Below are 25,175 nucleotides of genomic sequence, written 5' to 3' on the forward strand. Positions count from 1 at the left end.
GGTGGAGTATTTCTTTAAAAATTTGTTGAAACAAAAAATAAACTTTACCACTGGATTCCTTAGACTACAAACTCTTCAAAACAGTGTTCCATAAATGCTACCAATAGCAATGAAAATGTAAAAAACAAACGCCAGAACATGACAATGAGGATGGGAATTCAAGTAAATATGGGCAGTGGCAGATGCCATTTGCAGAGGAATTCGCCAAAATAAACAACAACATCCAGCTAAGCAGGCCATTACTTTTGTTAAAGCAGTGAAGAAGCCACAATGCCAACGTAGGGCATCAGGTGACCAAATGATAAAACAAGAAACTGGCAGCTCCAGGATGGTTTAGATAGACAGCTGGAATAATCCAACACCACCTTGGCAACCACAGTTAGACCAGATTTGGTACTTAGCGTAAATATCGATCAACTAAGCAGGTGGTTTTGCTGGAGCTCACGGTCCTTTGTGAAGACGAGATTGAAGAAGCAATTGAAAGAAAGTGGGACAAGTATGAAGGGCAGAGTGTCAGAGCAAAGGACAGAAGGCGCTAGGTGTCAGCCTATGGAAGTAGGCTGCAGAATCTTTGCAGGCCAAATTCTTCATCAAACCCTGAAACTTCTTGGCACATCAGGGGCCTTGTTTATAAAACTGCATGTGAAAATAAGTACATGACACAAAAACAGGAAAATAAGTATGTCAAAAAATATATATTTATAAAACCTGGCGTATGCAAATTTCTACAAAATTTACCCTTTATAAATCACAATCACCTTGTAAATGTGCGTATGCAAACGCACCTTGAACGCCACCTCGAAACATCCATATAAGGAGTACGCTAATCAACCTCATACATATGCAGGCATAATACTGCAGATCTTTATTGGCTGGTAGAGCATCCTCTCACCAGATGCCTCAAGACCCTGCCATCTGCATTCAAGAGTATCTAGCTACACTCCGCAAATGAAAGCACAAGACCACACGCAGCATTATAGCAGCTCTCCTCTGCACCAGTGTCTGAGCAGAAGGCATAAGCAATCACCTGGCACATGACATAATTGCTGTTACAATGAATAGTACAAGCCATATCAAAAACTGAGGGTTCAGCGAGTTACCGTACCAATAAGGCAGCCATCACAAACAGCATCATCATGTCTTTCAAAGTTACTTTGGCTCAAAATAAATGAATCAAGGGCTGACCCAGGCCACTGAGCCATGATATTTCTGTGTTACCTTGGCATCATACGTGACTTGTGCATTAATGGAATGTCACTGCACACAGTTAACAAAAGAAGCTTCATTTTTGCTAGGTGCCCTTATGTGCAATATGAGATCTGTAAATTGCTCCAGTTACGTTAGGAGAACCAGACACTGCATGTGCACCCACACCATACAAAAACTGGAAGTAGCTCCTTGCTGGTCAGTTAATGGCTTCCAACACAGCAGGAATGGAGTGAAGCCAGTCTGTCAATTCCCTGAGAAGTGACAACAAATAGCTGATATAAACTAATCAATTACCAGAAATTTTCTTTATTGCATTGGCCCTGTTTAAAAAGAAACTAAAATGCAGTCTGTAAATCATGTTCATCACTTCTGAGGTGAAATATGTTTGTCACGTCAATGCACATTATAATAATGGCTTGGTGATATGAATTATTATGCGTGTGAGTCGTCATTTAGCAGGTTTCACTGCATTTTCCTTCTTGATCAACGTTGCCATCATTTCCAAGTTTCTTCAAAATATTGTATATGCATGGGTCAGAGATGCCCTAAATATATGCATGTTCCCCCATCAAGTTTTCTTTTATATATCCCAACGTTTGTGTGGGAAGCCTCTTTTTGTGCGTACGCAAACTTCATAAATTGAGGTTCTTCAGGGTGGCCCATGAAAAAGTGGCCTGCCTCAACCGAGATGACTGCATTACATGGTGAAGAGAAAAATGATCAAATTTGGTACACAAACATGCTGAAACTGTCACTTTCAACATCTCCTGTAAATGTGAGTACCAAAACTGATATTTTTTTCTCTTCACCACGTAATGCAGTCATCTCGGTGAAGGTGGGCCACTTTTTCGTGGGCAACACTGTACCTTCACATAAACTGGGGCTAGATCATTTCCTCTGGGTTGCCTGGGTGAGGGCATCTGATAATCAAAGACCTAAAACACCCTGAGACCCTGAGTTCATTACTAATGATGTATCCAACATGCATTGAGAGGTGTATTACAAATCCTTTATATGACAGTATCGATTAAGATGATTAAGGCAGAACAAGAAAAGAGTTGGACTTTATGGTGGTGCAGTGGTAACAGTTATTTCAAAGATCTAGTGTCCTCTGTTTACTCCTAAGTTTAGTCATTGTCTGTTTGTAGATGGGTTCTTCTCCCACCTTCCTAAAAAACACGCATGGGCTATCCTAAACCGATGGTGTGAGCATGATTTGGGCCTACAATGAACTTGCACCCTGCCCAGGGTTCTTTTCTACTTTGTGCCCAAATGCTACCAGGATAGGCAATGCTGTAAGGAGCCTTGAATTCACACAGGTTACAACTGCGATTGAAAGATTGCTCTCACTCTTCCGCATGTGACAGTTAATGCCCTTTCATATATCAATTAGGATAAATGCTGCATCACTTTCTCCATTCATAATATAAAAGGATGTGCTGTAAGGAGGATCAATTTCAAGCACAAGTTTTTGATGGACATATCTTAGGCATCCTTGTAGCCGCCGAAGTATAAGGCGAGATCAAGCACGGGTAAAACGTATGCCGAAAGAAATCTCTCAGTCCAAAACTTCGTTTTAAAAATATTTTGTGAAAGTTAAAAGGAAATAATCCACACAAGAATAAAGAAAAAAGTAGTTACACACGTAGAATAAAAGGCAAAAAAGGAAAAATGTATCTTCTCTAAACTTAGCTTTTCTTGAGAAACTTTAGTTATTTCTGTACTTAAAAGTTCTTTACTTCTTCTTCTATACTTAAAGATTCTTAACTTCTTCTATACTTAAAGATTCTTAGCTTCTTCTTCTGTACGCATTAAACGTACAGCACAGCACTTAAATAAGCACTGTTTTCTTAGAGTTACTTCACACACTCTAACGGTCCATAGGCCAGTAGGCAAAGGCACGGTTTAAAACCTTGTGCCCTCTATGCCTTACACATGGCAAGGCTGGTCACTAACTGAAAATAATGTTTAGTCAGAGCTGTTAGAAATGGCAAGAATATACCAATTCTACTCAACTTATGGGGGTTATAGGAACATCCCATAGATTATGCATTGCCATCTAAGTAAAATATTTATGAATCTTATATAACTATGAAATGGCTCTTACAATCCTAAAATATGATTTGATCATTGCCAGCCCAATGCTTGTCTGTCTGTGTACACGTGGGGTGTACAGTATGTACATATATGTACATGTATGAGTAAACTTTCTATTATCTTACAATTTAAAAACAGTTGAGCCATTTCCATTTTGAATAAAATCAGCTTCCAGAAGAGTCTGGTTTCTGTTGTTTTATAGGAAGTGAGCCTAAAAGTTCACTTTTTTTTAAAGAAAAAAAAAAAGTTTCAAATTGAAATCAGTAAAACTTTTTGACACTTCCAAATAAATTCTTTTAAAATTTAATGCAAAGAAAGTTTTTGCTGTCTATTGCATTGCAACTTTGATTAAAACATTTTTGTGAAAAACAAAGTAGCTGTCATATTGCCACATGCCCAGAGCATGGTGAAATTCTTACTTGCATGTTTGACTAACATGCAGCACAAGGCCACTCTCTAGTACCATTTAAAACAAGAATGTATTAAAATACATATGGTATGTATATTATTTATTTCAAAAAATGATAAACTGATTAATGCATTTTATCATGAAAATTATATAATCTCAAGCATGTTAGTATTCTAAAATGTTCAGGGAATTGCCATGAAGTGACTTCCATGTGTCATGTTTGGTGACCACTGTTCATCACTACAGTTGGCTCTTGAGTTGTTTAAAATGCACTTAATGGTTAATGAATGGGCGAGTGAGCACATAGACTACAAAGGATATAGTGTGTCATTTTAGTTATGATGAACTTTGAGAAACACTTGCAAATGAACGATTGATCTTAAGATGAAGTTTATGATGTTCTTAGTGTTACAAAGCTTTCTAGAAATGCAGCCCAGGTTTGTAAATAAACACATGGTAATTGTTATCAATCTACCACCAACAGGCCTACCCCATCTTCTGCCAGGAACGGATTGATCTATAAGAAATGAAAATGATAATATAAAATTGTTTCATGAACACTGAGCTTTATTTAGGAATAAAACAAGTCACACAATGAAACTTTACATGGTAATTTCTTTTTTATATAATTAAAGAACTCACCCAATGTTTTACCTGGGCTACTTCATATAGGACATTTGATTGATTTCCAATCAGGACTGCAAGTAGGTGCTTACACAGTGTACAGTGCAACAACTTAATGGTGAGAAAGGTGCTTTAGTTAAAAAAAGAGGAAGATAATGTACTGATCAATAGAAGATGTAGCTATCAGAAAGGCGGCGGTATCAAGAAAGACACAGAATAAATATTTTTATAAATAATGAGTACTGTTGGGAAGCTTTAAGAGGGAGATGTAGAACTTGGTATACAGATGGTGAGAAGAGTTGGTTGTTCAACAGTCATAAAGCAGAGATTAGCATGGCTGCCTAATCCATTACTCCATTTTCTGAACCATACATACTGTAACATTCTCAAACCCGCTTAATCCACTTCAGGGTGATGGGGGCTGGAATGTATTACATTGGTTTTAGGTAAGGACCCAAAACTAGATGGGACACCAGTCCATTGCAGATTCAAAACATTCACACACTGGCAAACAAATATTTGGATATGTTGAAGGACCCTCAGTGTAGACGTGGGAAGAATATACAAGGTACACAGAGAAACTGATCTGATGCGAGACTCAAACCCAGGACTCTGAATTTGTGTGGCAGTGCTGCTAACCAATATGTGCTTACTAAATATATTTCTGAATGTCTTTACCTAAGGTTACTTATAAGATCAGGATACTTTACACTTGTTAACTTGGTTTTTTCAATAATTGCTCAGGCAGGTTGCATAAATTCTTGTGGCTCACATCTTACATTGGCAGTAGGAATCCAGCAACCCTTGAGCTTTAAGGTTCAATGCACTAGTCATTAAATCTAAAGTAAAGTCACATGCAGCAAGGGCCTATTTTCAGCAGCTCTGCACATATGCTAAGGCCAGCTCTAGATGTGATGCTCACGCAGCACACCCACAATCACTTATACAGGGATGATTTAGAGTGGCTATAAACATCTTTTCTTTGAGATGTGACGTGAATCCAAAGTATGGTGTTAATTACTGCATAACCTGTTACGTGATCGAAACAGTGTTGATTTAAACCAGACTACCTGCTAAGAGGTTAATGAAGTAATGTCCACCTTCAGAACAGTGGAGTACATTTATAATTTTTGAGAGAAATTACTTCATAAGAGGACCATAACATTCAGAAATTCAGTTTCTAGTACAAATCCACTCCCTAAATGAATCTCCATAAGTATTATTTTTAACACGTAACCACTAATTACAGTTTTCATTTTCCAAGCAAGTTTTTCCAGTTCACCTTTGCTCATAGACAAAAGTTAACACCTGATGTAAATTTGGAATGTGCCCTGTAGGGGAGACCATTGCAAGGTGCACACATAAAAAGGCACGCCCAAATGGGGAACTTTGGAAAAGGCAACAACTGACCTGAAAGCAGGACCTTGGACTGGGGTTGGATTGGTGACAGTGCAAGAAATTCTTCTGGAATGCTTAAGTAAAGCATGACAACCTCAAAACCACTCATTTCAGTTTGGGTTTGTGAAGGACTACAGCCTATCCTGGTAGCATGAGGTGCAAGGCAGGTACCAACTCTGGATAGGTCACAAATCTATCACAGAACACAGGCTGATGCACTGAGTATTAAGTTAGAATCAAACAACCACAAAAAAAATCTTGGAAAAAGTTAGTTCTGTGAGGAAACTTCCAGGCCCACCATGCTTAAACTTGTTGCCATAAAATAAAGATGTAATGCATGACCTCATACCTGGCATATGAAATTACTTTCCCACACCGCATACTTTGCCCTTTAAAACTCAGCATGTTTCCAGCTATACATCAGCATTAGCACACTCTTTACCAAGTCCCCTGTAGCCATAATAAAACTCCATTGACTTCTCATACCTGAACTTATTTTATTATTTCACTGAATCCTATAAATAAACATATATAAATACAATTCTAAGTATATACTGTAGTGTTTTAATAAACACTCAAGTGATTCACAGATAAAATAAGACACAATTTACACAAAGGTGGCCACCTGTCACTTGACGATGTATTGTCTTTGACAAAAAGCAAAGGCTCATTAAATGCCTTCATCCTTCAAGGATTAGAGAGTTCAACATTTTGACATCAAAAGGAATTGCCTGGTAATGATAAGCCAAAAGAACATAGTAGATACTGAGTCCCATGTGGTGACTGCCCCACTTTCTAGCGTACACAATGTCATAATATTATTGTATGACATAGTTATAAATGTGGTCAATTTATTTAAAAAAAAAAAAAAAATGAGAAAAACAAATGCCAAAAAGTACCAAGACGGGACATTAAGCCTGCAAGCATTGTATTTATATATACTGCTCTCATTACACAAACAATTCTAAAAATCAACATGTGTGACTGTCTTCTCCCTTCCCAGCAGTTTGAAGAGGAGAAAAATGCAATGATTTTATTTATGTTGCCTAATGGTGACCTTTTTTTGAACATATAATCTGATCACTTTTTACTGTTACATGCAAAAAAAAACAGATTTTGTGCTGTATATTAAAACAAGCTGCAGCATGTTAATTTTGTTAGATCCTGCAACTCTCCCTTGCCCAGAGCGCTGATCTGGTAGCTCAGACCTGATTAACCAGTACTGCAGAAGCCTTTTTGCAATGAAATTTTGAATGAACACATTTTGAAATAACACTTTAGGGTTACTGGCACAACGATTTCAGCTCATTTATAATTAATTCCACATTCCCACACTCCTGAGATTTAAAGACTGCTTAATACAAGAAGGAGGTGATTCCGCTGAGGAAAAATACAGCAGTTAAAATTGGGCACTATATTAAAGGAAAAACAGGGTATTTAGTCAAAAAGGTAAGAAAGGACTGCGGGCAGGATTAAAGCACAGCAAAAACAGATGAAGAGAATCAGGGAAGGACGACTCCAAAAAAGACAAGAGCAAGTCAACCTAGATTTTAGAGTATAACATTTTCTTTAAATGAGCAGTATAAAAGATGAACTCCCAGGTAATGACACTGTATATTTATACTGTCTTAATGTCTCAAATTACCGTGGCCTTCAAAAGGCTGTTTTGCTCTATGTAATGTGCCTTTTAGTTAGTTGTGCTTCAAGAAAGACAGTATCTTAATATATAAAATATGATAAACAAACCATTCAATGAATGTATTAATTGATGAGAAGTGGACATTTGCAGTTTAAAAAACAAACATACACTAAAAGGCTGCAGAAGACCTTTCCTAATTGAATAAAGAAAATGGGGAGTCTTCTTTCCTAGAGGAAGATGTTAAGATAACCATTTCAGGAAGTATGCTGCTATGAGATGAGTTAGGTATTCAGATGATAACCAGGAGAGGATCAGTAAATCAATCATCTAAATGTGAGCAAGATACTCATATCATGGACATCTCCACCATACCATGGAGAGCTTTCTAAAAACAAGTGGCACAAGGCCGAGCCTGTGTCCACTGTTATTTTTTTGTATATAAATATATGTACAAATCACACCAAAGTTATGAGAGATACGATTGACTAATGAGTAGCAGAATTATATGTTGGACCCAATCCTCTTATTATTATTTGAATGGAAAAGCATAAAGTTAAACTCTAGAGTCCACAAGTGTCTCTGTTTGGGTGGAACAGAGCTCTTAGCTATTAGGTCTTAAGAAATTACTTGGGTTTCTTTTCAAGATGGAGATATGTCCCTCTTCCAATGTCAGTTTGTCCAATGCACACAAGTGATGCTGGTATGGAAGTGATGACACAGAGTGACTAAGTCAAAGGAAATCACTTTTTTCAGAATGCCAGAGCATCTAACTATCTGTGGAAGCAGACAAAGTCAGATCAAATTGTGCACTTCACTCACATTCAGGAGGTGACGCTGGGAGAACCCACTTAGGACTCACTGTCTGTCCTTTTTAAACTATATTTCTTTTCAACACTGGTTGAGAAAGAAAAATCAGAAGACAGACAAGTTGAAATGTAATTATTCAAATCTGGCTTCATCCCTTCCCAAGAGAATAAATTCTGCTGATGGCTGTCACTGGTGGTCACCGCTGTGTCATTGCCTGTGGGAGAACTGCTGTAGTGCAAGCAATTCCTGCAAAGGACTCTGGAAAATGCAAATCTCGCTCCCACTCATCTGTCTCTGTATTATACACCTGCACAATGCTGGTGACATTGTTCAGGTGCCAGTTGTAGCCACCCACAATGTAGATCTTGTTGTCAAGGAAGCAGCAACCAGCTTCTGACTGGCCTGCGCGCATTGGGCTGACAGTTGTCCACTGATCCGTCTCAGGTATATAATACTCAACAGCCAGAACATCAAAGCAGCGGTCAATGTGATCCATTCGACCACCGACAGCATAAATACGTTCACAAGCAGCAACCATTGCATGTAACACCCTTGGCTCATTCATGGGCGCTCGAAATTCCCACTGGTCAGCAACTGGGTCATAGCAATTAAGGGTCTTCTTGTCATCCACTGAGACACCATATCCTCCAGACACATAGAGTTTACCACCACTGGTGGCACCAGCATGGCCCCATACCCTGCGTTTGAGAGAGTCAACGTAGGTCCACTGGTTCCCCCTGGGGCAGTAGCACTCTACTGAAGAAAGGCTACCTGCCCGATTTCGACCTCCAGTGGCATAAAGACGACCATGCAAAACATTAAGCTGAAACTGGATTCGGCTCTCTTGCAGTGGCCGAATGGGCAGCCAGTGGTTTAAATGTGGGTCATACCGAAAACAAACGTCCACTGCTCCCTCACCACTTCTGTACTGCAAGTGCTGCCCACCCACTACATAAATAAAATTGTCCAGAACAGCCAGGCATGCATGACTACAGCCCACCTGCATCTCAGTCATTTCCTTGAACTGGCGTGCACTGGCATCAGGCAGGTAGTAGACCTTATTGGAAACTGTGCGGTCATTGTCTGTGTAAGGTGTGCCACCAAATGTGACTAAGCTGACTACATCAGACCGAATGACAGTTCTTGGAGACTGCATCTCATGTTGGCGGAAAGGCAGGATCTGGTAATTGAAAGCTTCCAGCAAATACTGACGGCAGAGGACATCCTCTACCATCATATCAACAGTCTGCACGCAGTCCACCAGTTCAGCTGACTTCATCAATGGAAATCGCACGTGGCGGAGAACTTGGCTAGCACATACACGCCGTGACTCGTCATGTCGCAACCAACGTGTGGCAGCATGGAACAGGTCGATTTCACTGCAGCCAGTCAGCTGATTGCTGCGCAGGAAGAAAACAAGGCGTTCTAGGGGGACATGAAGGAAGTCATCTTCTGCTGCAATTTGAAGGAAGTGGCGGAAAGTGAAGGCATCCACTGACTCTTTGAGAGAGGCCAAGCTGAACGTTGTAGCCATTTGTCCGATGTTCAGACAGGTCTCCACACTCATTGCGGATTTAAGAAACTCCTCACACAGTTCCACTACCGGCACCATCTGCAAGAAGACAGCGGCACCCAGCACATCCTGAACACAGTCAAGATCTAGGGTAACCTCGGCACTGTAGGCAAAGTCAATGATGTGTCTCAGGCCCCGAGCAGATACACCTTTCAGTTCAATGCTGTCCAGCTGTGCCTCTCGCATGCCCCCAGTGAACATGGCTCTGAAATACAACAACAAGAATGTTAGGGAAGCAGTAGAAAAATGATGCCAAGATCTTGTCTTCTCTTCAAGGCTTTCCTTTCAAGATTCTAAACACAGCTTCCTGCCTAAGACATATCCTAATGACCACATTTCACATATTCTGGAAGTAGTAAGTACACTGGTTTCAGATACTGACTTGTCTCTCTCTGCAATCATAAAATAAATAGATAAATCATGAAGAAAATATATACTGAAATGAATGTAGAATCAACACAAATGATTTTTTAAAAATGTAATGTCATAGTTTAAACTTAAATAATGACCTGAAACTTGACCTTTTAAAAAAATAGTACTTGAGCAAGTACAACCTGAATTTGAAAAAGGCAAGTTGAAAAGAAGGCAATCAGAAAATGTATTAATTCGCAGATTGGTAGGGCATGAGACACAGACATGTCGAAGTAAAATTAAATGATCAAAAGGACTGTATACTTGGGAGTACACTGCTAAAGACTGAGGGCTATATCCCATATAGGACCACCTGTATGAGCAGGCAAAGGAACAAAGAAGCTGGGAAAATGCACCCCAAGTGCTCACTAAGTGTTATGTCTGCCATTGGCAACCTCCAAACTGCTGTATTTTTGCTGCCATCTCTATTAGTCCTGCCCCTTTGGACAGTTTAGCAAGTGTATAGATTTAATATTTTTGTGGTTGGTGGAATCGTGATGTGCTTTGGGATTTTTTGGGTTACAAAAAGTGTGCCACCACAGAGAAACTGTTGAAAAACAGTGCTCTACCTACACCTTTGCTCCTGTCACGCTAAAAAAAAATTTCTGTATCTGCTATCTCACTTAAAAAATGACACCATGCATTACTTGGGTGGCTATGTGGCGTTCTTTGCATAAATTAGCAAAGATATTGCTAGCTGGAATAATGGGTGGGGATAATCATTACGCTTCCGTTTCATAGAATTTTGTCATTATATTAGGGTAGTAAGCACTGTAAGCCTACCTGGCAGACTGTTAATTTAAATATAGAGGTGGCACAGACATATTTTGGTTTTCATGTCACTCAAAGAAGCTGTATTTTGCATATTAATTCATGCATTTATCTCTAGTAGGATTGACTACTGCAATGCAGTATTCACTGGATGTTCAAACTGTTCTTTATACAGCCTCCAGTTAATACAAAATGCGGCTGCAAGAATTATTACAAGAACAAGAAAATACGAACAAATAACTCCAATTCTTAAATCCTTACACTGGCTCCCGGTTAAGTTTAGGGCAGATTTCAAAATCCTTCTTTTAACATATAAAGCATTCAATGGCCGAGGTCCAGCTTACTTGTCTGAACTTATCATGACTTACGAACCAGAGTGCACATTAAGATCTCAAGACGCTGGTCTGCTTATGGTTCCAAGGATTAATAAAATAACAATGGGAGGTCGAGCTTTTAGTTACAGGGCCCCTAAACTGTGGAATGGTCTGCCTGCTACTATAAGAGATGACCCTTCGGTCTCAGCTTTTAAATCCCGGCTGAAGACTCACTACTTCAGTTTAGCATATCCTGACTAGAGCTGCTGATTAACTGTACATACTGCATCTCTGTTGTTAGTCATTAGCACTAAAACATAAGTAACATGACAGTTAGAATTGGATACTAACCCTCACCTATTCTGTTTCTCTTCTCGGTACTCAAATGTGGCACTCGGTGCCACGGCCCACCTGCCAAGTTGTTTTGCCTGCCTAAGGTAAAGTCATCCCTGATGGAGGATCGCAGGAATCGTGAGAAAGAGGGGTCCTTTCTTTGGACTGGCTGGCCCACACTGTTTTAGCCGTGGAATGGCCAAATGGGGGAGGCAACTTGATGGATGAGGTCTCCAGGAGTCTAAAATTATCTAAATCTTATTATGTGATATTATCTACTGTTAAATTCTGCTCCATACTTCTAAAAAATTTTTTATTTTTTTATTGAGGATTTGTTCTGTTCTGTGTATTGTATTGTATTGTATTGACCCCCTTCTTTTGACACCCACTGCACGCCCAACCTACCTGGAAAGGGGTCTCTCTTTGAACTGCCTTTCCCAAGGTTTCTTCCATTTTTTCCCTACTATGTTTTTTTTGGGAGTTTTTCCTTGTCTTCTTAGAGAGTCAAGGCTGGGGGGGCTGTCAAGAGGCAGGCCTGTTAAAGCCCATTGCGGCACTTCCTGTGTGATTTTGGGCTATGCAAAAATAAACTGTATTGTAACTGTATATATGTGATATGACATTAATCTTCTTACAGAAACATGACATAAAACAAAGAGAGAGTGTAATTTTAAAGGTAGTATATAAATATGGTGCTGGATGTGTACGTAATTCTTTAGGTTCACACTTAACTTTTTTTTATTACTGTTTCATAATGTTAAAAAAAAAAAATCCCAAAATCTCAAAAACACTTTTGGCTGATTTGACTGAAATTTGCTGACATTATGGGAAAAAAAATTATACAACACATGTTTTTTATTTGTTGATAGTTGTCAATAATGATGCTACAGCGAATGGGCTATTTTAAGGCACCCATTCTCTTTTTTTCTGCTCAGCGCAGAGATGCTGCCAAATGAACACCATCTGAACAGTAGTGCCACTCACCAATTGCATGGATGGACAAGTGTATAGGCGGTGGTGTTTTGATAAGGGCAAAGAAACAGAATTATAGAAGGAAAGTTCACACAAGCAAAAAAGTAAGATGTGGTTACACACTCAAGATGCACTATACACCTCAAGTCCAGCTACCTGGCAGTAAATGAGAAATGCAGAAGGAGCTGGCTTCTTTTTGCCCAAAACAAGCTACAATAGCAGAGCTGAGAAAAGAGAGGGGACTGTATATAGTGTATGTGCATAACAGCAAGAACTACTCAGCCCTCACTCCCCTTTGAATTATTATACCCTAAGTAACATACATGGACAACACATCCCCACAAACACAACACCCAAACCCCCCAGGCCCTGCCATCTTGTGTAAGTGGAACATCTCTGTCATAATCTGACATAAGTGTGCAATATTTGCACATTCACTTAGGATATCAAAAATGCTAGGGCCTATATACTATATTATTTCTTTTCCATAAGGTGCTGTTATTAACTTAATTCATTCTTCACAGAACATAAATCATAGTACATACACCAAATACTGAAACAATTTCACTGTGTACTAAAATGAATACACTATATGTCGTGTTAATAAACAGTCATCAAACTTTATTCACTTCACCTGTGTTTTCTTTCTCAGGTTGCGACAATATAGACAATGTATATTGATAACTTTGTCTCATACACTATATACAAACATTTACTGGCTTGACTGTAAGAGACACGTAATAGCTAAAAAAAATGAGAGGTTTGTGAATTTTTTGTGTTTTGTCCTGTACACCTCCTGCTAAATTCTAAAGGCTATTTGTACACTTGATCAACATAATACTATGACTACCACTACTGCTGCCACCACCAACTGTCTAAACTGCTTATCTTATAACAACGATTAAAATCTGACAGCTTCTGACTCATCCAAATCTTCATCAGTTTGTTTTGTTTTAGTTCCATACCCTATAAATATATTTTGAGGTCTGTTCCAGCTATGTCATCAACTAATAACTAAATCTTTATAAGACCCACCTATTCAGAACTATTTTTCTGCCACAATGTTAACTCTCCAAGATTAATCAGTTTTACTTTGCATCTAAGTTCTAATGATTCTTGTTTCCATGGGGTAAATTTCCTTACTCTTGATATCTTATCCTTTCTAACCTCTATTCAATTCCTGTTATAAGTGCTTTCTCATTTTGACTGTTTAAATTTTTAATACTATTCATATGTTTTTCACTTTCATATTATTTCTTGGTTGTTCTGTAAATATTACTTGTGGGATTTGGCAGGTACCCTATGACAAGGTTTTATCACAAAACTTGGATTACTATCTTATAATATTCTTTTTTTTTCATTTTTTGAAATATATTAAGAATTGTCATTCGGTTATGCAGTTTAATTGCTTTATTTTGATTAAAGTTAAAGTTTTCATCAGTTAAACCTAATAAAAAAAAAACTCAGTTCGTCCTATTTAATTTTTTTTTTAAATAGCAATTTCCCATACCTCTACTAAAGTCTTTTGATGGTGTATATAGTGAATAACAATGTGTAAAATAAAGCATTGATTAATATTCACTGCTTAACTAATCCTGAGCTCTCCTTCCAAGACCACCCTGCACTCACCTGAAATAATCACTACAAGAGGCAAGAACGGCCTTGTGCACTTGGAAGCTTTCATCTCCTACAGACAGGGTGACATCCAGGAGCTGTCCTTGTGCTCTTAGTGCTGCCAGACCTTGTAGGAGGGTGCTGCTGTGGCCAGAAGCTGAAAATGTGCATCTCAAGGTACTGTTCTTGCCAGCCATACTGAAACAGAGAGAAAACTGGTTAACAAAGTCTGAGTTGTATTTTAGGGATTTCTAACCCATCCCCAACCCCATATTTGTCCTTGTGATAGCAGTGAAACGTCAAGCAAAATGATACCTTTTATTGGCTAACTAAAAAGATTACAATAAGCAAGCTTTCGAGGCAATTCAGGCCCCTTCTTCAGGCAAGATGACGATTACATCTTGCCTGGATAAGGGGCCTGAGTTGCCTCGAAATCTTGCATATTGTAATCTTTTTAGTTAGCCAATAAAAGGTGTCATCTTTGCTTGACTTTTCACTACATTCATAATGGCTAACATGGTACAACACCCTAGTACTACTTGTGATAGCATAAAACTACAGTAATGTTTGAACCACAGAACTACAAAAAAATAACAAAAAGTGACAAATGATTAACCTGCTTCAACCTCCCACAAACGTAATAATACCGCTGAAGAAATACCTCAATTAGTTGAAACAAAAGACCCTTAAATCACATACAATAACTAAGTTGTCTACAAAATGATGCATTATCATTTATTAATTGTCTGTTACTCTTTTATTAGTTCAGAAATGGGTCTCTGTCAATTAAGACTCTAGAAACTGCAAATCAGAGCCTTAGTATGTTCTGCTGTTTAGGATATTTGCAGTTATTCATGTTTTGCCAACTCTTGCAGTATCACACTTTAAACACTTCTGATAAACAACCACGACTGTTTGAGCTACAAGAAAGTTACATTTACAGACTGTTGCACCTCTGGATCCATGGTTCTTAAATGCAGAATTTATAAATAAAAATGTGTAAACTGTGATTACTAACAAATTAGTGGTATTATGATTAGAGCAGCTCCCTCATGGATCCATCACCCTTTGTTTGAACCCATTGACTGGTCTCCGTTTTCTTGGGTTTTTTGCTCCACATTTGAAAGACTTCTTAATTAGGCTAACTGGCAATTCTAAATTGGACCCTTTTATGTGTTAGTGTAAACATATGTGAACACTAAGAAAGACAAGTCCTCTGGTCAAGTCTGGTCCCTGTTTTCTACCCATTGCTGCCATGATTGATTCCAGCTCTGAACTGGAAAATCAAGTGCCACAAGGGGGCACTGCAGTAGCTCCTGAGCCTGTGTGGGCAGTTCTTCCGCCACACTTGGAAGTGCAGCCGGAAAACAAGCAATCAAGCACATGAAGCACTTCCTGGTGGCTTATAAATGGAGCCAGCAGCCACTAATCTGGGAGCCGGAGTTGGGACGGAGATGATGAACCTTGCCAGGAGGAGTGCTGGAGGAGAAAGAAAGAAAGAAAGAGAAGAGAATTGTGTTTTGGTGTAGGGACTGTGTTGTTGTGCTTGTGGGAACGGGGAAGACATTTCCACAAGGGGGAAAAAAGAAAATAAAAGCCCTATGTGCTTTGAACCTGTGTCCTACGTCTGTCTGTGTCAGGGCTCACCTTTACACTATCTATCTGTCTGTGTGTCTGTGAAGTTACAAAGGGTGACATGTTGCAAGGATGTTGGACAGTCAAAGAAGAATTTTACTGTACTGTGTGCACATAATAATACCACTACTACTATTGTTACTATTACTAACAAGAAAAGCAATAAAAATAACAATAGCCCACCCCTTCAACTGAGTAGCCACTGCAGGCTACACAACACTATTATAATTATTACCACCACTACTACTACTATTAGGATTATATTTAGAGTTACTATTAAGAATATATTTAATTCTAAAGGATTATCAAACTTTTTTGCAATATTGCAGGTTTTAAAAATAACTTCTGTGGTGGGAAAGTATGTGTGTAATAGTAATTTATGTAATTGGGTCAGGTTCTTTAGTGTTCTGGTGATATTTTATGTTATATGGCAAGGAAGTATTCCTGTAGTTAGATTTTGTAGGACTAAACTACACCAGACCAGGAAGTGTGAGAAATATCCCTTTTCCATTTTCAAATATTTACTCAAGTAACTGTTTGAAGAAGTATTTCTCCTATACTAATAGATGACCTTGCCAACCATATTTATTGACAATTTCACCTATGTTGTATTTTTTTTTTTATGAAGTCACTGTTGAATTAGTAGAGTTAAAAAAATGTCCTGTGCATCCTGTGATTACTCTATTAGTTAACATCCCTAAAACATGACTGTTTAATATAGGGTTGCAGGGAGACAGTGTCTATCCCAGCAACAATGGGTGCAAAGCGAGAATCCATCTTGAGGAGGGCACCAGTCGAGTGCAGGGAATACTGATGTACACTTCTTATGTTCTATTCTATATATATATATGAGAGAGAGTATATTAATAAAATGACAAGGTCTGTCCATTTATCACACAAGAAGTTGCAGACTACCGGGGTTGAAATCAGAGATGTAGAATAATCAAGTACAACTACTTTGTTACATTGCTTAAGTACAACTATTCAACTATTTGTGCTTTTCTTTGCTAACTTTCTTTTAGGGCTACTTTTAATTCCCCAGAATTGCATTTTAGGTCAAACAGCATACTTTTTACTTCACTACATTTTCCAGCAAGTCCTTGTTGCTTGTAACACAGACCAAACTATTATAAATTCATAAAGGAGACCTATCAGGTGTGTTGTCAACTTAGGTTATAGTTTAGCATTGCACAGACAATAAAATGCTATACTGTATATAATTTAAAAATAAAAACTCAATAAAGTGCCTTCCACTGCTTGTTTGGTAGATGATTCCCATGTTTCCTGCTCACTGTTGTGGCATGGAACATGAATGTGCACTTTCCCCAAAGTTGTATTTGAAAACAGCAGCTAATAAAATCTTTCCTTTCAAGAATTTTTACTTCAGATTTAAAGAAGCATATTGAAGTGTTTTCTTCCTCTTCCTAAACTCTTGTTTATGGAGTCCCAGAAGTCCACAAAAGCAGCATCTTTTTAATCTTGTACAAACATTATTTTATGGGTACGAGTAATATCTTGAAACAAGTTATATGTTGTGCAAACAACATTCACAATATCCATATATTGTACACAGAAGATATTGCAATGGATTCTTATGAGCCTAATTTCTGAAACACTAGAGTAAGCTCAGCTGTAAAAGTCACTGGTTAACTGAAGAAGATGAACTCAGGGTTCCAGCGAGATCTGCAAGGAGTGAAAGGAATGCCCCGGGCATGGAGGACCAAATGTAGTGATGCCAAGTTCTTGCTGTCCCTTGTTATGCGAGTGCTTATAAAAGGGGTGTCAGCTTTCCTTCAAGCAGAGATGTCTTTTTGTTGCTACATTATGGAATGTGAAATCAAGGAAAGCTAACAGAACGAACGCTGCCCTCAACAGCTCCTTATTTTTAACTTGTTTTTTTTTTCCTTTTTATTTTAGGAGAGGCAAGAACGGCCTTGTGCACTTGGAAGTAGGTCCAAGTGTTTCACTAGTATCTTATAAACATACATACAGCCCCACCTCTACTGTAGGTGGTGGAGAGTGGTGCCATGTCTTGTTGATTGGACATGCCAGTAAGAATTTCACTGCACTCTGTACACATTACAATACTTCTAATTATGTCTGAGAACACTCCCAACTGTTCAGCTATCCAAAACTATTCACTTAACGACACAAACAAAACATATATGGCAACAAATGTCACATGTATTTTAATCTGCTCTTGTTATCAAGGCTCAGGACAGTGATGATGTGTTGCATATTTGTCAAACATGCAGGTGTAAATATCAAGCGAATATCACTGTGCTATGTATAGGTTATACCTTGTACTACTCCTACCTCATTTTCATTTACTCACTCATATTGCTACAACTGTATTACCAAGTGGGGGAAAAAATAGCATCCTAAAAGAACACTCAGCTCAACAAGTGTCAAAAATGTGATTCCCGTGCAAAATGGGTCCAAACTATGAGAGGCAAGAATACTAGCAGCTGTGCCACTACGCCATTCCAGTTTTCGGAATACATTAACCATAAACAAGTAGGCTCAGCAAAACAGTTTACTATGAGATGTGGGACACCAACCCCTCATCTACAGGGCATTATTAGAGGGAGTTTGCCGATTAGCAGCTAAGGTCTCCCATTGTGGAGTGGAGTTTACGCATTTACTCGTTTGGCTTCCCTTGACAGCGCACAGAATATATTTGGCTAATGCGCAGGGCTGGCTCATCCTTTGTGTTTAATGCATCCACGGCAGTTTTTATTTTCTTGCAATCCTGTAGCCTAAAAAAAACACTTACAAAAAAGTGAATATTAACGTAGCGTATTATCAATTTGTGGCCGGTAGACTCATCCCGTCCCAGCGAGTCTGTGAAAGTGAGAAAGTGACAGCGACGGGCGGGGCGGGGCAGGCTGCATATCATAGGACCTCCCAGTTCTTCACAGAACAAAGCCCAGTCCATCCAGGTCAGAGTTACATCAACACTAGTGGGTTTTTTTTTTATATACTTAGGGAACATAGAAGTTATAAAAATATCCTTTTCAACTGATGCCAAGAAAGCTCGCGTGCCTTGAATGCTATAGGTACGTCTAGCACGTATGTCACTATATTGGTATGACCACGAGAGTCAGTGAGCGGTCACGTTCAAGTGCTGACTGTAGCGCTGCATGCACAGCCCGGCGACAACTCTACGCTGTTTTTTTCCCCCTCTCCTTTTGGCTGTTCATTGTTATCCAAATCGGGTCACCCCGGATTAGAATGCTCCTGCTTCATTAACGAAATACACACGACGTTCACGTCCACCTGATAAAAGATCACGAAATCCCACGGATAACTCCGAGATGGCCTTGTTGCGCACCGAAGACGCCGCGTTTTCCTGCTGCCGTCTCCCACCACATCCACGACTCTCCTTTAATGGCAAACACCACACTCCCGTTTCTTCCAACCCGTCCATTTCACTCCGTGGGTATACGCTGATGGGGCTAAGCCTATTTGCAAAGATTCTCTCAGTTGTCCGCTGCTTGCCTATAACATCCCGCTTTCCCCGTTTACCTGCTCGACGTCCGCTCCGAGGCGAACTCCCCACCGCCCGATTCCGCCATCTTCGCTGTCCCGCAGTGAGCGGTGCCGGCCGCTCGCCCGCCAACCTGGCGAGGATCAGAGAGGGAGACTGCGGAGCCGGCAAGCAGGTTGCGTATGCGCTCTATGCATGTCGGAATGCGCCGGACTACTGGCGTTTCTTAGTTTATTCGGACTGCGCTGGACTATTGGCATTTCTTAGTTTATTCGAAAATGTCTGTACAGCACAGTAGCTGTTCAGAACCGTAGCAACCACCCTTCACTTAAAACTTGCAAATTTTATGTACTCCTTAAGGTAATCCTCCAGTGTGGCAGGGTGCAAGGTGTGGGAAGGTTGTCTCCTGCAACAGGACAACTTCTTACAACGTTAGCTACACTTCCATTATTTTACCCTGTCTTATTGTAGATTTTCTGGAATACATCCACCCATGTATCCACACATTCATTTCCCAAACCCACCTAGTCCTTCTGAAGATCATGGGGAGACAGTACAAATGAGGTGAGGAAAATGTATTTCTATAACAAAATGATGCCCCACGAGTACCTACCATAACATTATTGTTATACTCATGAAGTAACAGCACTGCCAGCTTCTGAGGAAAAGATGACTGGCTGCTGCTGCTTTAAAGTAAGCCCTGTTGCAAAGTACCTGCAGGTTTAGCCCAGCATTGGTGGGTTTTGAATGGAACTTCATCTTATAGCCTTGAGAATAGAACAGTTTTATGACAAAGTGTGACCTGGGGCTCACTGAGTCATGAAGAACACTTCATTTTTAGTGCCTTTGTATACTATTGATGTAGTACATGTACAGAGTTGTAAAAGTCGCTTTATATTACTGCATATTTAATATATAAGCTTTATTACATGGCATGTTCTGATATCTCAGAATTGTAAGCAATGCTTTTAATACAATTGTAAAACTGCAGCTCACTAATGTCCAAGTAACTCCAAGTTATCAAACACTCCCCCTCTCCTTGAGCCGAGAAGGTCTTTTCATATTACTTCCCTTCTGCTATAGTAGATAGATAGATAGATACTTTATTAATCCCAAGGGGAAATTCACATACTCCAGCAGCAGTATACTGATAAAGAACAATATTAAATTAAAGAGTGATAACAATGCAGGTATACAGACAGACAATAACTTTGTATAATTTTAACGTTAACCCCCCCCCCCCGGGTGGTATTGAAGAGTCGCATAGTGTGGGGGAGGAATGATCTCCTCAGTCTGTCAGTGGAGCAGGACATTGACAGCAGTCTGTCGCTGAAGCTGCTCTTCTGTCTGGAGATGACACCGTTTAGTGGATGCAGTGGATTCTCCATTATTGACAGGAGCCTGCTGAGTGCCCATCGCTCTGCCACGGATGTCAAACTGTCCAGCTCCGTGGCTACAATAGAGCCTGCCTTCCTCACCAGTTTGTCCAGGTGTGAGGCGTCCCTCTTCTTTATGCTGCTTTCCCAGCACACCACTGCGTAGAAGAGGGCGTTAGCCACAACCGTCTGATAGAACATCTGCAGCATCTTATTGCAGATGTTGAAGGACGCCAGCCTTCTAAGGAAGTATAGTCGACTCTGTCCTTTCTTACACAGAGCATCAGTATTGGCAGTCCAGTCCAATTTATCATCCAGCTGCACTCCCAGGTATTTATAGGTTTGCACCCTCTGCACACAGTCACCTCTGATGATCACGGGGTCCATGATGGGCCTGGTCCTCCTAAAATCCACCACCAGCTCCTTGGTTTTGCTGGTGTTCAGTTGTAGGTGGTTTGAGTCGCACCATTTAACGAAGTCCTTGATTAAGTTCCTATACTCCTCTTCCTGCCCATTCCTGATGCAGCCCACGATAGTAGTGTTGTCAGCGAACTGTTGCACGTGGCAGGACTCCGAGTTGTATTGGAAGTCCGATGTATATAGGCTGAACAGGACCGGAGAAAGTACAGTCCCCTGCGGCGCTCCTGTGCTGCTGACCACAATGTCAGACCTGCAGTTCCCGAGACGCACATACTGAGGTCTGTCTGTAAGATAGTCCACGATCCATGCCACCAGGTATGAATCTACACCCATCTCTGTCAGCTTGTCCCTAAGGAGCATAGGTTGGATGGTGCTGAAGGCGCTAGAGAAGTCTAGAAACATAATTCTTACAGCACCACTGCCTCTGTCCAAGTGGGAGAGGGATTGGTGTAGCATGTAGATGATGGCATCCTCCGCTCCCACCTTCTCCTGATATGCAAACTGCAGAGGGTCGAGGGCATGGCGGACCTGTGGCCTTAGGTGGTGAAGCAGCAGCTGCTCCATGGTCTTCATCACATGTGACGTCAGAGCGACAGGCCGGAAGTCGTTCAGCTCACTAGGACGTGATATCTTTGGGACGAGGGGTGATGTATGATGTTTTCCAAAGCCTCGGGACTCTCCCCTGTTCCAGGCTCAGGTTGAAGATGCGCTGTAGAGGACTCCCCAGCTCCAACACACAGGCCTTCAGCAGTCGTGGCGATACTCCATCTGGACCCACTGCTTTGCTGGCACAAAGTCTCCTCAGCTCTCTGCTCACCTGCCCTGCTGTAATTGTGGGTTGGGGGAAACTCTCTCCTATGCTGGTATCAGCAGAAGGATGGTTGGAGGGTGCAGTACTCTGAGGTGAGAGTGGGTTAGGGTGGTCAAACCTGTTAAAAAAGTTGTTCATCTCGTTTGCTCTCTCCACATCTCTCTCGATGGTGGCACCCTGCTTCGAGCTACAGCCAGTGATGATCTTCATCCCATCCCACACTTCCTTCATGCTGTAACTTCTGCTGCAGCTTTCTCCTGTACTGCTCCTTCACTGCCCTGAGCTGGACTTGGAGTTCCTTCTGCACGCGCTTGAGCTCATGCTGATCACCGCCTTTAAAAGCCCTTTTCTTCTGGTTCAAAAGGCCCTTGATGTCACTTGTAATCCATGGCTTGTTGTTAGCATAGCAGCGTACTGTTCTTACTAGAACTACAATGTCCATACAGAAATTGATGTAATCAGTAGTGCAGTCAATAACCTCCTCAATGTTCTCACTATGTGACCCCTACAGGATATCCCAGTCCGTAGTTCCAAAGCATTCTCTCAGAGCCTGCTCTGCCTCAGGACACCAATTCCTGAATGAGCGTGTTGTTGTAGGTAGCTCTCTCACTCTTGGTTTGTAGTGAGGCTGAAGCAGAATCAGGTTATGATCTGCTTTCCCAAGCGCAGACAGCAGGGTGGCACTGTATGCGTCTTTAACGTTTGCATACAGTAGGTCAATAGTCCTATTTCCCCGGGTGTTACAATCCACATACTGGGAGAAGGCAGGTAATGTAAATTGGTATTTTCTAGTTGTCCCAGATACATGAAGGAATGCGTTCAACTCACTGGTACAAGAAAACCCTGAAGTGATATACTGTTCAATTCATGTTGATGTCTAGTTATGCAAGATGTCAAGCCTTTTGGGGTTCCCCACTATTTTTGGCACTCTTGACCAATGTTCCCTCTAAGCTGAGCGCGTGAGCGATCGCTCACACAAATTCAGAGCGTCGCTCGTACTTCCCGCACGATCGCTCATTCCGATAGCGTCGATCGTACTTATCACACGATCGCTCACTCCAACCGTCGGAGTCCAAAGCCGAAGGTCTTATTCTTTTAGGCCACCACCTAAGAAACGTGCTTGCGTTATAAAAATGCTTTTGAAACTTGTTTCTGTTTGTCTCAGCGAGTCAGCGTATGTGATTAACTTTGGTAAAAATTGTTTGAAACTTGTTTCTGTTTGTTTGGCTCTGCGTATGTGATTATCTTTGTTTGAACATAGACTTATAAGTTCGAAAGTTTTATTTATTTCCGACTTCTGACTTGTGTTTAAAGCCTTTCTTTACGCATATATTTTGATTTACATAGAATTAGGCGCATCAGTTTATATTAGGAGTTTAAAATCAAGAGCCATGTCTAAGCGTCAGGCAGACAATTGTTCAGGAAATGCGAGTAAAAAGCGATGTTTGGAATTCAAGAAAGAATGGTTGACAGAATGTTCAGTAGACGCAGACTTGCCACATGGCTCTGGACAACATGTGCAGCTGGGTGAAATTTTCGAGTACTCTGAAACACGTGGTGTTATATGCAAAATTTGCGTGAAAGCTGGAGCCAACAGTGAATGGACGGCAGGAAAAACATGGACCGACTGGAAAGTTGATCATCTAAAAAAACATTTAGATCAAAAATCTCATGTGGATTGTGTCACAAAACTTAAAAATCAAAGCAGAGGGATTTTAAAAAGCATGCTAACTGAATCAAAAGAAGACTGTGAAACCAGGAAAGAGACCACACAGCGAAAACAAGCAACCCCGGATGAGGTAAAGATTTTAATAGATAACGTTTTGCTTGCTATTAGAATAAATTCTTCAATGCTGTCAGTTCAGGATATTCATGATCACGTCGGAAAATATGTCAAAATCCCAGAGAGTTGGCGAAGTAAGAACTATGCCTTTGAGTTTAGTGAGTGTATAAACTCAGCTATCAAAACTGAAATGTATACCGAAATAAGGAAAGCAGCTTATCATACCTTGATAGTTGATGAGTCAACTGACATTTTCGTTTCGAAGATGTTAATTTTATACATAAAGTGCAGGAGTGAAAATGAATCCGTCTATAAAACTGTGTTTGCGGGAATCCTGAAGTTAATAGCATGCGATAGTTCATCAATCTTTCAAGCTATTCAGAACTTTTATTTTGAAAGCGGGTTTGATTTAAACAAGATGGTTATGTTTACTTCTGACGGAGCCTCGGTCATGCTGGGTAAAAGAAAAGGTGTAGCTGCACTATTGCGACAGTCAATTCCACATTTATCAGAGCAACATTGTATAGCCCAGCGTGAGTATTTGGGTATAGATGATGCATGGAAGAATATACCCTTGATGAGAGAGATAGAAACTTTACTAAGGACTGTTTACACCAGGGATGTGCAAAGTCATTCCTGGAGGGCCGCAGTGGCTGCAGGTTTTTGTTCCAACCCAATTGCTTAATAAGAAGCACTAATTGCTCTAGAAACACTTCTGCTTCATTTTAGTTATCTCCCTCGTTAAGATTTTGAACCCTTATTGCTTATTTAAGTCTTAAACAGCTGCATTCTTGGTTTTTAATTGCTCCTTATTAGCAATAAGATACAAATGACAAAAGAAACCAGCAGTTATCCATTTTGCTTGTTACCCTTTACGCCTGTGTGTATTTATCAGGCACTATTTGGTTTAATTAAATACTTGGAAGGAAAGAGAAGAGAAAAAAGTGAAGGATTGAGAATTACCCATCCGTTTTACACTTCAAAGTATTTGGATGATATCTTTAGAATGGAAAAAAAAAATCTAGGATTTGAGAATGACTTGACATAGCAGAGTTAAAGCACTAACAAGCCATGAAATGTAATTATTGGCAAGGATTATTTTCTAATTAAACAACTGGGTTGGAACAAAAACCCGCGGCCACTGCGGCCCTCCAGGAATGACTTTGCACACCCCTGGTTTACACAATATTCTGCAGATCATCTGTTAAGAAGGCAAAGTTTGAAGAACTAGCTAAAGCTGCTGATGCAGATGTGATTGCATTTAGACCACTGAATGAGGTTAGGTGGCTATCCAGACATTTCGCAGTAAATGCTTTGGTAAAGAATTATGATGTTTTGCTGCAATATTGCCAAGAAAAAGTGGAGGAAGACAATGATCCTGTTCACAAATATTGCTTGGAGAAGTTACGTAATCCAGAACACCATGTAGCAATTGGAATACGTAATGATGTTCTAGCAGAACTAGCACAATTAACTACAATTCTACAAA

General features: G+C 40.2%; 1 protein-coding gene across 1 annotated transcript; it reads right to left on the reverse strand.

Annotated features, from left to right (window-relative positions):
• Positions 1-5,654: 5,654 nt before the first annotated feature.
• klhl26 (kelch-like family member 26) lies at positions 5,655-19,650 on the reverse strand. The gene is made up of 3 exons (XM_028816165.2): positions 19,335-19,650; positions 14,187-14,369; positions 5,655-9,961 (listed from the first exon to the last, which is right to left on the reverse strand). The coding sequence occupies exons 1-3, from the start codon at positions 19,382-19,384 to the stop codon at positions 8,380-8,382; spliced, it is 1,815 nt and encodes a 604-aa protein (XP_028671998.1). The 5' UTR covers positions 19,385-19,650; the 3' UTR covers positions 5,655-8,379.
• Positions 19,651-25,175: the final 5,525 nt, after the last annotated feature.

The sequence above is a fragment of the Erpetoichthys calabaricus genome, chromosome 12, assembly GCF_900747795.2.
Source record: "Erpetoichthys calabaricus chromosome 12, fErpCal1.3, whole genome shotgun sequence".
Taxonomy (NCBI): Eukaryota; Metazoa; Chordata; class Cladistia; order Polypteriformes; family Polypteridae; genus Erpetoichthys; species Erpetoichthys calabaricus.